Here is a 17,497-nt window from a genome sequence, read left to right as displayed (position 1 = left end):
CGTCTCTTGCCACAAGACCTAGAAGTTTTCATACATGTGGATCGATTAAGTCGTAGGCATTACAAGTACTATATGATCCAAGACTTTTTCCCTTAAGTAATAAGCCTTACCAACTAGCATGCATTTTCCCTGCAGAAATGCATACCGACTAGCCCGTGTTTTGTTTCTGGTAGAAATAACGGGTCAAGCCTTGGAAACACAGAGTGTATGTCTGGACAAAAGCAAAACAGGATTTCGTTAGTTGTGATCATTTCACACATTCTTTAAGTCGACTGGCTCAGAGAAAGGTACTATCTCTGTGGGGTTCCCAAGTACCGGTCACATTTCCTCTAGTCTTCCAAGGATTAGACTTGTGAAAACTTATTATTGAAGTCTCCTACAACGGTTAGCATACTCCGAGTATTTGAGAGCAGGATCTGTATGGAAGAGAGCTGGAATGTCAATCTTAGGATCTAATCAAGAAATTCTGGTGACAATGGGAGGTATACATGTTTGGAAGCGTAAAGGGCAGATCCTACCATGAGCTTGTCACCTATTGACCCGCTTGATCTTGTGACGCCTAATCAATTGGCAAGAGAAGTGATTTTGTAAAAAAAACGTAGCCCCGCCCCTTAATCCACTTACGACCCGTGTGTGTTTCTAGAAAGTCACAAATACCTAAGAGATAGTGCTATGAGGTATGGTTTAGGTCGTCAAAGATAGTGAAAATTCCTCCTCTTAGTGTTGTCTCCTGGTTATTTACATTTCAGGTAGGGGCATTAGATCTGGGCACCCTCCCCTGTTCCAGCAGTAACTACCTAGCACTCCAGCGAACCCATCAACCAAGAGTGTGAGGTTTGTCATTTTGAGCTTGAAGCTTAGTAAACCTTGCGTGGATGGAAAATTTACCACCGGCCCTGTACTCACCTGGTTTTGACAATATTTTTGCAACCAAATGAAACAAAATTGATATTTTGACCTCACTTCGGAACACTTTTGTAGGTTCCACGGCCCTATCTTGCAAGATCTCCTTACTTTTATGTAATGCGCTAGTTCACAGTTTTGAGTCATTTTCAAGAGCTGTAAATGACACGTCTTACTATTGCCGCAAGTATTTAAAGCATTTAATTTATGTGCCTTGGAAGGATGAAAGGCCGAGTTGATTATGCCATCTGCAAATCCCAACAACTGTCAATAGCAAGTGCTTAATTTGTGTAATCACTTCTCAGTGTTGGCAACCACTTTCTTGAACGTGTTTAGTTGAGAGCAGCTAGCATGACATTACTCCAAGGGGGGGGGCAGAGCAGGACGACGGAGCTGCGGGCGGAGGGAAGGGGGGGCAGAGCAGGACGACGGAGCTGCGGGGGGAGGGAAGGGGGGGGCAGAGCAGGACGACGGAGCTGCGGGCGGAGGGAAGGGGGGGCAGAGCAGGACGACGGAGCTGCGGGGGGAGGGAAGGGGGGGGCAGAGCAGGACACGGAGCTGCGGGCGGAGGGAAGGGGGGGCAGAGCAGGACGACGGAGCTGCGGGCGGAGGGAAGGGGGGGCAGAGCAGGACGACAGAGCTGCGGGCGGAGGGAAGGGGGGGGCAGAGCAGGACGACGGAGCTGCGGGCGGAGGGAAGGGGGGGCAGAGCAGGACGACGAAGCTGTGGGCGGAGGGAAGGGGGGCAGAGCAGGACGACGGAGCTGCGGGGGGAGGGAAGGGGGGGCAGAGCAGGACGACGGAGCTGCGGGCGGAGGGAAGGGGGGGGGCAGAGCAGGACGACGGAGCTGCGGGCGGAGGGAAGGGGGGGGCAGAGCAGGACGACGGAGCTGCGGGCAGAGTGAGGGGGGGGGCAGAGCAGGACGAAGGAGCTGCGGGGGGAGGGAAGGGGGGGGCAGAGCAGGACGACGGAGCTGCGGGCGGAGGGAGGGGGGGAGCGGGACCGGGGCGAAGAAGGGCTGCGGGCGGAGTGATGGGGGAGGGGGAGGGGGGCAGAGCTGGACGGAGCTGCGTGCGGAGGGAAGGACAGAGCTGGACTGTGAAAACTTATTATTGAAGTCTCCTACAACGGTTAGCATACTCCGAGTATTTGAGAGCAGGATCTGTATGGAAGAGCGCTGGAATGTCAATCTTAGGATCTAATCAAGAAATTCTGGTGACAATGGGAGGTATACATGTTTGGAAGCGTAAAGGGCAGATCCTACCATGAGATTGTCACCTATTGACCCGCTTGATCTTGTGACGCCTAATCAATTGGCAAGAGAAGTGATTTTGTAAAAAAACGTAGCCACGCCCCTTAATCCACTTACGACCCGTGTGTGTTTCTAGAAAGTCACAAATACCTAAGAGATAGTGCTATGAGGTATGGTTTAGGTCGTCAAAGATAGTGAAAATTCCTCCTCTTAGTGTTGTCTCCTGGTTATTTACATTTCAGGTAGGGGCATTAGATCTGGGCACCCTCCCCTGTTCCAGCAGTAACTACCTAGCACTCCAGCGAACCCATCAACCAAGAGTGTGAGGTTTGTCATTTTGAGTTTGAAGCTTAGTAAACCTTGCGTGGATGGAAAATTTACCACCGGCCCTGTACTCACCTGGTTTTGACAATATTTTTGCAACCAAATGAAACAAAATTGATATTTTGACCTCACTTCGGAACACTTTTGTAGGTTCCACTGCCCTATCTTGCAAGATCTCCTTACTTTTATGTAATGCGCTAGTTCACAGTTTTGAGTCATTTTCAAGAGCTGTAAATGACACGTCTTACTATTGCCGCAAGTATTTAAAGCATTTAATTTATGTGCCTTGGAAGGATGAAAGGCCGAGTTGATTATGCCATCTGCAAATCCCAACAACTGTCAATAGCAAGTGCTTAATTTGTGTAATCACTTCTCAGTGTTGGCAACTACTTTCTTGAACGTGTTTAGTTGAGAGCAGCTAGCATGACATTACTCCAAGGGGGGGGCAGAGCAGGACGACGGAGCTGCGGGCGGAGGGAAGGGGGGGCAGAGCAGGACGACGAAGCTGCGGGCGGAGGGAAGGGGGGCAGAGCAGGACGACGGAGCTGCGGGGGGAGGGAAGGGGGGGGCAGAGCAGGACGACGGAGCTGCGGGCGGAGGGAAGGGGGGGGCAGAGCAGGACGACGGAGCTGCGGGCAGAGGGAAGGGGGGGGCAGACCAGGACGACGGAGCTGCGGGCGGAGGGAAGGGGGGGGCAGAGCAGGACGACGGAGCTGCGGGTGGAGGGAAGGGGGGCAGAGCAGGACGACGGAGCTGCGGGGGGAGGGAGGGGGGGAGCGGGACCGGGCGAAGAAGGGCTGCGGGCGGAGGGATGGGGGAGGGGGAGGGGGGCAGAGCTGGACGGAGCTGCGTGCGGAGGGAAGGACAGAGCTGGACGAAGGAAAGCGGAGGGAAGGGGGGACGAGCAGAGCAGCTCAGAGCAGCTCTGGAAACCGCCACCGTCTTTCTGCGAGGCAAAGCAGAAATGCCTCGGAGAAAGCATGGTCATTTTCGCATTTGGGGGCGTGTGTTTTGCTGTTCTGAGTGACGGACAACGTCACTGTCTAAAGAACGCAAAAAATCACGCCCCCAAATCCGAAAAGGACGGGGCTACATTGGAGTGACTGATCTCTCCTCCAATGGCTGGCCTCCTTTTAGGAAGCCAGCCAATGGGGAGAGACAGTGCAGGGAGGCGGGTTCTGAAGCCCCACTAGAGGACATTAATTCTCTGACCGGAAGCTGCTTCGCAGCTTCGTCCCGAGACCTAAAAGGCATCTAGATCTGATCTGAAAAAGCGGTAACTACTTGCTTAGTGAGGAACTGGAGGGGTGAGATATTTCAATATGGGGTAAAGCAAAACCCCTGTGGAGAGGGAAAAAAATAATATCAGAATTATTCAACTATACGAGGTGTAATCAAAATGTAGAACTGTCCTAAACTTAGGAAAACATTAAATGACTTGTTAAAAGACAACACAAATTTGGATCAGTCTAAAATGGCAACACTACAGAATAAGGCACATTTCGAATGTTCAGAATTTCAGCTTTATTTTGCTGAACAGTGAATAAGAAGGGTGGATATCCGGGTGTACAAGGAGCTGTTTATCAAAAGGGTATTCATTAGATACTGCTGCTCAGGAACTTCATTGTATATAGATTTCTTATTTTGCAGTTTCCGATACTGCAAAAATGTTGGTGGCCAAAGCCAGGAGTAAAAAAAGTCGTCTTTGATTTCAACGATTAATTTAGGTTTTGGGCCTTTCTACTGAGAGTACATGCCAAAACGTCAGTAGTGTACAGATGAAATCATTAGGTTTTTAGATTTACAGCTTGTTGGACAATGATTGATCTGGATTGAGAAGCAGGAAAGGTCTAACAAGTGGATGCCACTGCAGATGGTGGGGAAAAGTTTAAATTCTCAAAATTAGGCAACTACATTTGAATTAAGCAGCACATCTCTAAAGAGTCTTACATAGTCTCAGGCATATAACTGGCTTGCTGCAAGGAAGTATTTCTCCTGTGGGTGTGGAGTTTGTTTCTAAAATTGCTTCAACCGTTTAAAGCAGGATGTTTAGGGTTACACTGCACAGCGTCACTGTAATGAATCTCGGAAAAAATGTTAAATGGAGTCTCCATTTTTCCAGGAGTTTCAGTATTGCGTCCCCTTGGGGTGGAATGACTGAAAAGAATGGCAGATTGGGGTCAACTCTGTTGGATTCAATCCCAAATTGGTTTAATAAAACGTTGACACAAATGTCTCAATTGTTGGTAGTAATAAAAGGATTTTCATACAAGTCACAAAACATGTAGATTTATTCCCAAGAGAAATTGATATATAGCAGAGCACAAAACTCAGGACGCAGGCCATTGTGACTCTAAAGTCACCTTCTTAGAAGGCTGAAAGTGTATCCCGAGACTGGAAATGATATTTAGAAGTTGTGGAATTAGGTTCAAGTGGAAATAGTCTCAACTGATTAAGACAAACAGTAAATGCACCAACAGGCTATTGGTGGACAGGTGAGTGAGTGTGTGCAGTAGTGATCGTTTGCACAGAGTAAGTCTATCTTTCTACAGCTAGGCAATCCGGAAACCATTCTGTAAGAATGTTGAGAAATTGGGAGAGTTTACACTACTATTCTTCAATAACTGACATATTATTGTGGCTAAAAGTATGGCATTTGAAAGGTCAAGTGTTCATTATTTTCTGATTAAAAAATATCAGTAGTTTTAAAAAGAGATAAAAATAAGAAGATACAAGTATAATCATTAACTACCAATCCCTTGAAGCAAAAAGAATAGAGCACATCTTAAATTGTACAAACTCAAGAAGTGTCCTGGTGTTCAGTAATCCTTCTGTGATCGAAGAACATGGATTGCTGCTGAGGAGGGAATTTGGAAATTAGCTTTGAAGCAGGTGTTGGAATTTTATAAGCCTATTAATGGTAGCAGACATGTACCATGGCCATCCTTCTACATCACATTATCTTATCATGGTTCTTCAAATTTCAGCCTCAACATTTCAGGATAGTTACAGAAAGTGACTATACACATTAACTCAGTATTGTGAAAGCAACCTTCCCTTTCTTTTGGCGCCATTCAACTGCTCTCAGCATTGAGAAGTCTCAGGATACAAACCTTAATAGTAATGTCAGGGCCAAAGTGAAAACAATATTGACCATGAAAATTGAGGTGAATTTTATATGCATTAAGTTATGGTTCCTAAACCCATCACATAACCTATTTATAGGCCATTAAAATGTGGCTAATAATATATGGCATTAGATGATTACTACAAGCAGACTGTTCTGCAATGGCGAACAACCTCTGTGTTCACTCACAGAACAATTAAAAAAAAGAAACTCCAAGCCGTGGCAAACTTACTGTTTAACGATTTGACGGCACAGTGGACTTCTTTCTGGGATGCATCGATGTAGGTACCATGATAAACACTCCCAAAATGACCTACAAAAATGACCAGTGATTAGTCAATGAACATATTTTTCTTGGTTTCAGTTACAATTGATATTAAGACAATCGCTCTTGCAAATAAATGCACAAAACTATTTTCTGCAAGCTCTTTCTGGAATTATAATATTCTGAAGATCAGTAAGCCATAACAACTACACACTCCCGCAATCGCCAGAGATACTTTAAATGATTTTTTTTAATCTACTTTTATTAATATGTAGAGGAATGTGGAAGAATAAGGATGCTCTTAAGACACACTGGCACCTTGCCCATACGCTTCTTAAATGCAACATCTACAAATGCACTTAAAGGCACCTAACAATTCACTGCCGGGTGAACGGATATGGATAAGATTGTCCTCTAATTTCCTTTTAACTTTTTGTCCCAACTGAATTTCAATGGTGATGTTGCTGCCTCAACACAACACCCTCCCTAAACCGATGTTGTGCTTGTACAGAAGGTGACCGTATTTGGTGCTCAGATGATTATTAAAATTGTGTCGAGTTGGAATCCAATGCATGCTATTGAGAAGGCAATATCTGTTTGTTCTTCAAAAGTGCCAGATTTAAAAGGGTCAGCCTAAGACACAGGTTAGGGGTGAATATTTCAAGTGACACTTATCGCTCCATGCATCTTTTGATGAGACCAGGGGAGTAATCAACCAAAAACTGGTCCAATATATCCCACTGTGCATGTGAGTTGTCCTTAACATACATTAATACATGTAGATATCCCTAAAACAATCTAGATAGAGCCATACTGTTTCACACCATGTTTACTTTTATTCTTCCTTTCATGGGTATACTTCCTTCCTGGTCTACATCCAAAACTTGACGAACCAGCCATGGTTTTACAAGTGAGAAATGATCCATCCAGTTCTAGGGGTTGAATTGAGCATTCACTTTAGTGTTGAAGGTAAGTCTAGCATAATCCTTTCCCTCTTACCCTTTTGTTGTCTTAAGTATAGAATGGAACGTTTCCGGACCAGATTCGCTTGCCATGTCTGCAAGGTGCAAAGCTGCACCATAAACACCCTGCTGATGAGGATCTCTCTTTCCAATGACGAAGACACTAAGTTCAGCGATAGGAGCAGGTGGACAGCACGCAGCACAAATTGCTCAGCCTGAGGTAGAATATCCATCTCCACAATAAAAAGGAGCTTGATAGCATGAGTCAACTGCACAAAGTTCTAACACAAATTGTCCATTGCATGAAGCAATGTGAACGCACAGAATTGATTCAACAGAAAATAAAATGTGTCCAAGTACTGCATGCAAAATAATATAAAGAGTTAGAATAAACTGCTGAATGTCTATTTGTCAACCCTATTTTCTCCATTCTCATATGCACTGCTGGAAAAGACTGATTAAAAAAAAAATTCCCTTCATACAGTTTTAAAAAAATTCAATCAAGTTGTTTTGTATCAATAAGTTAAATCAATTTAACTAGTCACAACTTGTGAGGATCAGCTGTCATGAACATGGTGAAAAACATCAGGGGAGCACAATCAAGCCTAAATTGCTCAAAACCTCAAAAGATGTTAAAAACTAATTTCAACAAAAGACTTTTGTTCCTTCTGAGGTTTTGGAATAAAGTAAAAAGGAGTTATACAACTCTTTGTGATAAGTGGAAGAAACTCCAATCACGCCCATAATATGATCTCACACCTACAATTGGATCCATAAATATAAATGAAAATTATTGTAGGCAAAGAGCACAAATATGAAATAAATAAAGTTAAGAGCCACTGAAATAGGGACTAAAATGGGTCCTTTATATAGATAGACATTATCAGTGTAAGACACAGTTAACTCTTGGAAAATAAGTACAACAAAAAAACTAAAAAGTTCTAGGCAATATGAATTCTTTGCTGAGCCACCTATTGCAATTTTGAATCTCTCCAGGGTGCTACCCATCTTCCCTACCCGCCATTCTGGAACCTACCCTTGCCGATTATCTTCTCTCGGTACATGATCAGCCGCTCCTCAGAAATCAGCACGTCCTTCACCTCCTCCAGCAGGTCTGGACCTAGGTTGTCAAGAAGGCTGGTTGGCATCACAAGCAGCTGCATAGTGGAGCCACCACTGCTACCTGTGTAATCCACACCCCTGAAAACCATTGCCCCAGAGCCACTATTTGGGGTATCTGTTGCGAGGAGAAAAATTCAAAAACTGCATTAGGCAACTAATTATTCAGTTAAGATGTTCAATATACACATAAAGGCAAGATTGTTTCCGATGTTTAAGAGGTTGACTGAGAAGATTCTCAACAACAGAGCACAAAGTTCATATTGAATCCTTTAGTGCAGACGGCAACCAGAATACGTTCAAGAAAACAGTAGTCATATGGTAGAAATTTCCACATTCGGAAATCAAACCTAAAACATTGTTAAAAATTGATTTCAAAGAAGGTCACCCACCAAGGTAATGTGAGGCAATCCACAAGCATCTGCTCACTCTGCCAAAGAGGAAAAACTACAGTTTCTATAATAAATTACACAGATAGATTCTGGACAGTGTTTACTTACAGGATTCTCTATAGTTGCTGGTCAGAGGGCTTAAAAGAACTCCATCGACTGTCCTACTGCTTACAAGCCGTTCCAAGTGCAGTGTAGCTGTAACTCACACAATGAAAACAGCTAAGTTAGGCAATATTCATTCAGCAATACAAAAGGACAGAGCAAAAGATGTCAGTGTGAGAAGAGACAATATGTGCAAGAAAGAAGTACGGGGACTAGAAAGGAATTCAGAGAAGATAAGTTCAAAGGAGAGATATTGACAAATGATGATGATTAAAGAGGCTGCTCATTCAAGCATGGCAGCCATCTTGGAGTTGTGTTTTGTGTCAGTAGAAAAATCATTGAAAGATGGCCACCAGGCATACACCAGCATGCACACACACACACACCAGTGGTCATCTTTCACTGATGTTTGCCATAATCTATTCCAAAAAGGAACAAGCATTGACAAAGCCAATATCTATACATCCCTTTGTCACAGGTGAGACCAACTGATTCTGCCATGCTTGTTATACTGAGACCGGCATACTAGTGTTTGAGATTTCCGTCTACCAGTGGGATAGCTCAAGTATTAGCTCTGTCAAATGTCAACTCCAATGCATTGCTCTGTGTGAAAAATTGAGTTGTTGATTGGGGAGAAGGGTGAAACCCTACTCAAGTAGCAGCCACAGTCCTGGTCAGGGTGAAACACAGACAGTCACTAAATTAACTTGTGCTTAACCCTCTTGTAGCTTGGCACAATAGCAGTTATGCTTAACTTAGAAGTAATGTGTAAAGTAGTTGTGCAGCGCTTAAACAGCAACAAAGTAAAACACAACACAAGGTAGGTCCCACACCAATTTAGACAAATTGAGTAAAATGTAAATTTTTGACATCAAAACTAGAAAAATCCAATCAGTAGAACTGGAGATAAGCAATTTCAAAGATTTAAAGTAAGTATGGCTCCTAAAAGCACAAAGTGCCACCCGTGGTTATCTGGTCGATGACACTGGGTGAAAGTCACAAGTTCAGGCCGCCCACGATGGAGAGTGGACCGGATACAGGGACCAACTTAGTCCTGATGAAAAAGTAACATTCTAAAGTCCATCACAAAGACTTCTGTTCGCCGTGAAGGAGGCCGCAAGGGGCAGGGAAATCATTGTAGATGGTCATCACTGTAGCATGAAGAGCATGCTGGGCTTCATGGACAGTCGTCCATGTAGTGCAAAGATCCTGACTGGCGTCGCAGTCGGTCGGTGCTGTAAACTCATGTTGGTGGTCATCATGGGTTGTGGATGCTCTAGCACGAAGTGCAGAACCTGTGTTGTCAGTCATCATGGTGGATGTTATAGTGCGAAGACTAAGGTTCACTGGAGCTTTGTGTTGGAGGACGGCGAGTGCAGGAAGATCTTGGTGCAAACGGGCCCACATGCGGTCGATAAGAGCCCAAAAAATGAAGGTTCTCTCCTTTCTGAGCCAGAGGAGTGCTCTCTGATGACAGCCAATACCTGGGCAGGCACCTCAGGCAGTTAAAGTTACAGGTCTAGGTAGTAGGACAGCTGGGTAGATGCATGTTTGCCACTAGTGCTTGTTATGTCCCTGTAACGCAGAACAGGAGATCAGTCAGCTGACTCGGAGTCATATCGAGTCCCTTGGATGAAGGGAGCAGGTCTAGTCATCCTTCTCGGTAGCAGGGCAGGCCTCAAGGAGCAGGGTATCCTTTTTCTGTAGTATCCACGGGCCCATGACTGTACTGAAGAGTGGGGCTGAGAGCCCATTCTTATACCCGGTGTCCACTTTGAACTGGAAGAAGCTTCTGGAGTTTTCTCCCTGCCGAGGTGTCTAGGATTTCCTGCCTCTCTGCCCTGGCCCCAGTCTATCTGGAAGCACAAAGGGTTAGTGTAATGTCCTTTGGTTTGTGCTGAAGTCGCTCCATTGAAGTGCAATGGTAGGTGACAGCTCCACTTCTCTATCCTGCAAATACCCAGTCACCCTTTGTGATACTGTCTGGGAGGAGTACACAAAGAAATCTGACTTACTCAGAACAGTTAACTGTATTAATAAGACATGGAGTGAGTTTTCAACCATTAAGCTTCCCTCACAGGTCAGGCTCACTACCACTAACTGTTCAATTTCAACAAAAAACGTGAACGTACCACATTCCATACAAGCTTCAAGAGGAAATTTGTAACCACAAAAAATGTGTAATTGTATTGACAATTGGTTTCGCCAAGATTGCCATATTTGATTTACTAGTAAATCCCTAGTGCAATACACCATGTGTGCTCAGGGCCTGAAATTCAAATGCTACTCGTTGGCGAGCAGCACTGATTGTAGCACCCACATGAGTAGCCTTACAAACTTGTCTCAGAACTGCCACTGAAGTATCGGTTTGTGCAGTTGTAATATGCCATTTCGACCTGGCAAGTGCACCCACTTTCCTGACCCAAACTATCCCTTTGATTACATGTAAGGCACCCTACCCCTAAGGCAGTGGTTCCCAAGCTTTTTAGACCCGTGGCTCCCTTGACCTAATTGGCAGTTGGCCGTGGCTCCCTACCAATTTTTTTACGGGGGGGGGCTAAGCAGGACCTCGGGAGTACTTACTGTCGGCTTCCTAAATTAATTGGGATGCAATGAAGGTATTATAATCATATTTGTAACAAAATAAAAAGATAACACGTGTTTAATAAAAACTCGTTAAGTGAGAAACAATACTACAAGATAAATAGCCATATGTTTCCAAGCACCTTTTTTTAACCACACGACAATTGTTAAATTAACTTATTTTACTGTAAAAGGGAGAAGACTGAACTCACAACAGGAAAACCGGTTATAAAAAGTGAAAAAATAGGATTTTAAAGATCCATAGTAAATATTTTGGATAGAACAAATTATACATTCTAGAACAAATGCAAGCTATGTGATACCATGTCAAGTAAAAACTGGCCAACTCCCCAATTCTCACAGACTATCCTCACCCTTCATGTGTAACCTCATGATTGAGGAGGAGGAGATGTGGCCTAATAGCTAAAGATGCCAACTCTCAACACCCTGTGATTCTGAGCTGGGCAAATCATTTTACCCCCCCATGACTAAAAAAAAAAGCAGCCTGTAGTCTGGTACTCTTATAAAATGTCTGGTTTTCATGTGAAGCAGGAGTAAAAAGGCAGGCTCCACGGAGCTCATTACATCGTTGGACTGCATTTTATAAATGTTGGCAACAGCATGCCATGCCACATATATAGTATTTTAGTTTTCCAGCTTGTGTGCACGAGTTTCCCCAGTCCAAACAAGCAGGAAAATTAAAATGTTATGTTATGTTATGTTATGTTATGTTATGTTATGTTATGTTTGGGTCTCTTTTATAGCGCACGGCTACCCCGAGGGGTGTCCCGGCGCTTTGGCAAAGAGAAATGTACTAAAGAGAACACAACAACAGCAGCTACACAGAAGGCCAACAAAGGAATCATGCAGAGTAGAGCCAAGTTTTAAGCTCCTTTCTGAAAGCAAGAAGACTTTTAGACTTTCTTAAGGAGACAGGTAGCTCATTCCAGCAACGCGAATCCCAGTAACGGAATGAGCGTCCTCTGATCCGAACCAATTTAACCGGGGGAACGACAGCTTTGTCCAACAGGGCCGACCGAAGCGTCCTCCTCGGGACATAGAGAGCCAGGCGCTTCTCCATATACTTTGGGCCGATTGAATGGAGGGTCTTGAAAGCAAGGGTCAGCACCTTAAAGGTGATTCTTTTCGCAATAGGCAGCCAGTGCAGTCTCTTTAGTAGTTCCGAGGCTTTAGCCCTGCGTGGGAGACCAAAAATGGCTCTTGCAGCCGAGTTCTGCACAATCTGCAAACGGGCCAGTAGGTATTTAGGCAACCTGATATACAGGGCATTCGCGTAATCCAAACGCGAGCCAATTAGAGACTGCACTATGATTTTTTTTGTGCTGCAAAGACAGCAGGGGAAGGAACTTCCGAAGCATTTTCAAAATGCCAAAGCATTTGCCAGATAGGCCGATGATTTGGGGTCCGAAAGAAAGGCTGTCGTTACATTGCACACCAAGGTTTTTGGCCTTTGTAGAGACCACCTCAGGAGGAAACATATCCTGGGGCCACCAGGTCTTCCATCTGGGATCCGGCGGACAGCCGAAAAAAAGCAGCTCCGACTTGTCAGAGTTGCACTTCAGACTATGACGCTGAAACCAGTCGAAGACTGCACCCAGGCATTCCCTGATCCGACCACCGTCGAAAGCCTCTCCCTTTTTGAAAGTAAAAAGGAGCTGGGTGTCATCAGCATAGGATATGATCCGGGCACCAAAGGACTCCGCTACCGCCGCCAGAGGGGTCATGTAGATATTAAAAAGGGTAGGGCTCAAGATAGAACCCTGTGGAACCCCCACCTCTAGCAGCGGCATTTCCGCGGAGAACGGCTGTGCCCAGATCACCTGTCGACGGCCAGTCAGAAAGGATTTAAACCAGTTCCACACCGTCCCACGGAAACTGATCTCCCAGAGTCTAGAAAGGAGACCGCCATGGGCGACGGTGTCGAACGCCGCCGACAAGTCCAGCATCACCAGAATGGCCTTCCCCCCCAGATCGAGCACCTCTCTGATGGCATCGGTGATCTCGAGCAAAGCTGTCTCCGTGCTATAGTTAGCACGGAAGCCCGATTGAGAATCATGCAAGATGTTGTTGCTCTCTATAAAGTTGGAAATAGAGAGCTGTACATGTTTCTCGACCACCTTTGCCTGAGCAAATAAAATATATATGGCATGGCATGCTGTTGCCAACATTCATGAAATGCAGTCCAACGATGCAATGAGCTCCATGGAGCCCGCCTTTTTACTATTCAAATACCATGCTGATCTTCGCTCCAACCTCCGTTTTACAGCCGTACCACCAGCATTATTTTTACTGTGAAATTTACAGTAAAAATAATGGTGGTGCTACAGGTGTAAACCGGAGGTTTGTTTCGAAGATCGGCATGGCGTTTGATTAATAATTTTACTAGTGTGGAGAACAATGAATCCGTAAATCACACAAATGAGGGAACTAGATGCGCCAGTCAACTTTCAATAAGCAAGATTCATTCCTAAACTGCAGGATCACTTCAATGATAAGAAACCATTATTCAGTTTAACACCGAAAATAGTAAACAAAAGGAAATGGAAGCCAGAAAAGGAATCCCAGAACCTTCGAATGCAGGCGCCCAACAATGCCCCCCACCCCCCTACCCCAGCCCCCCCCCCCCCTCCCCCTTGTGTGTGTCAGCCCGGGCTGACACGTCTTCCTGGGTTGCTGGGCTGGCGAGCATCTAAATTGCAGCCACTTAACAGGCCTTTAAAAGACCATGAATTGTAAATGAGGCTTTTGTTGTATTCACCCATTCTTACAGACACTGTCTGACACACAAAACTTCACTTTCCCACAACGTGCGCGCGGCGCCCCTGGCACCTCATGGTGGCGCACCGGGGTGCCGCGGCGCACAGTTTTGGAACCACAGCCCTAAGGTATGCCTAAGGCAGCCATATGGGCAGTGTGCCCTGTATTTAAAAAGGTAGGACAGGTACTGGTGTGTTTTACATGTTCTGACAGTGAAATACTACTACTTTTGTTTTTCACTATTCCAGGACTATTTGTCCCATAGGGTAGCATGGGGATTGCCTTGGAATATATTCTAAGTGTAATGCCCCATAGGTAGAGATAGAGATATGGAGTTTGGAGTCTCTGGACTCACAATTTAAAAGTACACATTTTGGTAAAGTTGGTTTTTATATTGCATGTTTGAAAATGCCACTGTTAGAAAGTGGGCATTCTCTTGCTTAACCATTCTGTGGCTCTGCCTGGCTGTAGAATCCATGTCTGGGTAAGGATGACACTTGGGCTATTGTGCATTCACCCAAGACAGTCACACAAAGGGAGCTGAGGTGTGCTTTGCATATCCTGATGGGCCATCACCAGGCTGATGTGCCTTCCTGAGCTAGAGGGGTGGGAGGAGTTGTCACTGACACCTGAATAGGGCTGTGCCTGTCCTTTCACAAAGCTGTCTCAAACCCCCTGAAGTGTGTCTGGAGCCAGGTCAAGGAAAGGAAGGGCCTTGTGCACTACAGAGACTTTCCTTTAAAAATCGCCTACTTCAAAGGCAGAAAGGGGTATAAGTATTGGACCTCTGACACTCTCAAATAAGAACACTGTGGACTAAGGACATTCTGCCATAAAAGGGACTGCCACGCAGCCTGTTGCTTTGTTGTGCTGGCCTACTGGTTCTGTCCTGGGAGTATAAGGACTTGACTTTGCTTTCTGAATCCTGCTTCCAAAGTTCTCCAAGGGCTTGTGCATGCTTGTCTCCTGTTAAGCAGTCTTAGGGCCTTCGAGGACTTTACCTGCATCTTGCTAACAGCTTCTGGACTTCTCTGCTGGGAGCCCTTATGCCAAGTGGTGCCAAATCCAGTTACTGGGCCCTTTGAATAATGTAGCTGCTACTGCAACTCTAGAAAAGCAACATTGATGCTGTCAGCAATGCCGCTGCATGCACCAGAGCCAAGATCACGGCTCATGAACAGCACGATGCACTGCCACAACTTACACTGCAGCCATGGTGTTGCTGATGACAGCAACTAATCGACACCGACTTATCGAGGGTACATCCCTGACTTGCACCGTATTCCGACCTCCCCGGCGACAGCACTTCGCATTCACCCCATGCTGCTGCCTGCACAGAAGCAGAGGACACCGCTCATGACCAGCACGAACTATCGCCCTGACTTACACCGCAGCCCTGATGCCCGTCCACGCCAGCGTCTAACTGCATCTTTGAAGGAGTCGATAACCAATGTGGGTTACCTCCCAAACTTATTGACACAGCACCATCCCAAGGAACCGATGCCTCGCCGCCAACACCGCATCACCTCCCCTGCGTAGCTGTGAGAAATCGACAGTGCTCAGGCACCTCCAAAGCTTCACCTCCCCGGCGCCGTGCAGCATCTTTAGTTTCATCGTTTTCAAGGTACTGTTGCTGAGGGTCAGTGTGACTCCGTATCCGTCCTGCGTTTCTTGTGGTCGGAGACAAACTGTTAGATTAGTACCTGTCGCAATGTCCAGATAGCCTCAGGTGGAGCTATTGTTTTCTTGGAGCTATATGTTTACAGTAATCTTCCTAAAAGTGATATCTTGACTTGTGTATGTTGGATTTGTGTTGTTTTGGTCTTACTTTATTCAGATAAAAATTGGGTATTTTTCTAACCTGGTGTGGACCCAAGGGGGTAAGCAGGGGTTATGTTCATAGTATTTCTAAAGCGCAACATTCATCCTAGATAGGACATCACGGCGCTAAGATTGCAAGAGTGTGCGGCGGGCTGGTACATAAAACTGGGGAATTTAGTCTGTTTTAGGGAACAGTAGGGTTTTCAGTTTTTTTCTAAAAGTGAGGTATCAATCCGTGAGCCTTAGATCTGTTGGCAGGTCATTCCAAATGTTTGCAGCCAGATGGGAAAAGGCACGCCCGCCCATCCTGGCTCTCTTTGCTCGAGTGGTGGCTGCTCTTGCTGTGGATGGTGAGCGAAGATTCCGGTTAGGTGCATAAAACTTGATCCTGTTTTTTAGGATGTTGGGGCCGGTATTATGCAGTGCCCTATGAGTAATGCATAACATTTTAAAGGAGGCTCTTTGCCTCATTGGGAGCCAATGTAAGGCTCTCAGACAACTCTCCGCGGAGTCGTACTTTTTCCTGTTATCTTACTGGTATGGCTCCCTAACCCTGACTAGAGTGAGGGTCCCTGCTTGGACAGGGTACAAACCACTGCCAACTGAAGACCTCGTTTCTAACACTTCCAGGGAACAGATTTATTATGCTTTTAAGTGCTTTACTCGAAATTCCGCAGAGATATCTGAAATAATGTGATAAAGGTTACAGAAGCCTGGCCATGTGGTTTTTCATTTCAACATTTAGTTACAACTCTATGTTCTTGACAGGTCATATGCAAAGTGCAGGAGTTCTGCAAAGCTAACCATTAGGGGTTGTCGCAAAGTGGTGCCCTGAATGCCATTAAAGTATTTAGATATACCTGCAGTATATTGCTGACACTTGGCAAATTCATTCAGTGCTTAATTTACTGAAGAACAAACACTGATGAATGTAACACTTCTAATGTCTAACTAAATGTCAGAGTAGCTTTATTAAACAATGTATACCATACTTACTGTATCAAAATATACAATACAATCACACAACTTGGTGTATTAAGCTAAACAATTACAAGGTACTAGGCCACGAGCTGGCCACATTATCGCTTGCCACATACCAAATGCTGCTAAAAGGAACACTTTCAGGATACTAGTTAAGTCAAATTTTTGGACAGGTATTAATTATGACATATAAGCTCTGATTACGAGTGCCTCTGAGGTAGCTGCAATAGTTATTACACCCAATAAAGTCAAACAATGCATGGATCATGATTTATTTACAGGGTGGGATAAATAGAATCAATTAGTTTTGCACTAAAAAGGAGTGCTGATTTTGGAATTTTCGAAACCAAAATCCAGACGACTGAGAATTTACCAGGCTTCTTTCCCCACAGTAAATGTTAACAGAAGTGACTTACCAAAATGTACCTAGGGAAACTGGCATTGCAGTGTATGCCACTAAACTCATAATTATGAATGAGATGCACGGTAAAAGGTGTTTAAAATGTCCGGGACACTTGTTATCGAGGCTAAGGGTTACGTTGTAGGATATGTAACTGGGTTTTGGTGGCAGAAGTGTACTGTTACTGCATTGTGATGTAGTATTATTTTAAAAGGTGCAGCTTTTCCTATACTGGAGCAGTGCTGGGGCATTTCTAATGTATATGGAGTTGTTGTTCCAGTCACTCGCTGACTGTATGCTTGCCTTTGGAACTGTACAGAACTCCAATGCAATGCATTAGGCTACGTCCCCGCTATACAAACGCCACATACACATATCGGCGATAGTGTTAAGGAACTATAAAAATGAATCGCTGTTTTATTCTTGATGGATGAAGAATTTGTAGAGTTGGGGATTGTTAGAAATGGGGGTCTCTAGTTGGCAGAGAT

The 17,497-nt window shown here is 45.0% G+C and overlaps 1 protein-coding gene across 1 annotated transcript in view; it reads right to left on the bottom strand.

The window, feature by feature from the left end:
- The window catches only part of MST1R (macrophage stimulating 1 receptor), a 397,230-nt gene that overhangs the window by 25,697 nt on the left and 354,036 nt on the right, over positions 1 to 17,497 (bottom strand). The window contains exons 14-16 of the mRNA XM_086938800.1: positions 8,453 to 8,539; positions 7,870 to 8,070; positions 5,839 to 5,919 (exon numbers count right to left, since the gene is read on the bottom strand). Coding sequence (XP_086794926.1) covers positions 5,839 to 5,919; positions 7,870 to 8,070; positions 8,453 to 8,539 — 369 coding nt within the window. The remainder of the gene's footprint in view (positions 1 to 5,838; positions 5,920 to 7,869; positions 8,071 to 8,452; positions 8,540 to 17,497) is intronic.

This window comes from Lissotriton vulgaris, chromosome 9 (genome assembly GCF_964263255.1).
Source record: "Lissotriton vulgaris chromosome 9, aLisVul1.2, whole genome shotgun sequence".
NCBI classification, from domain to species: Eukaryota; Metazoa; Chordata; class Amphibia; order Caudata; family Salamandridae; genus Lissotriton; species Lissotriton vulgaris.
The sequence above is the reverse complement of the archived record's forward strand: the minus strand, read 5'-3'. Positions and strand labels throughout refer to the sequence as shown.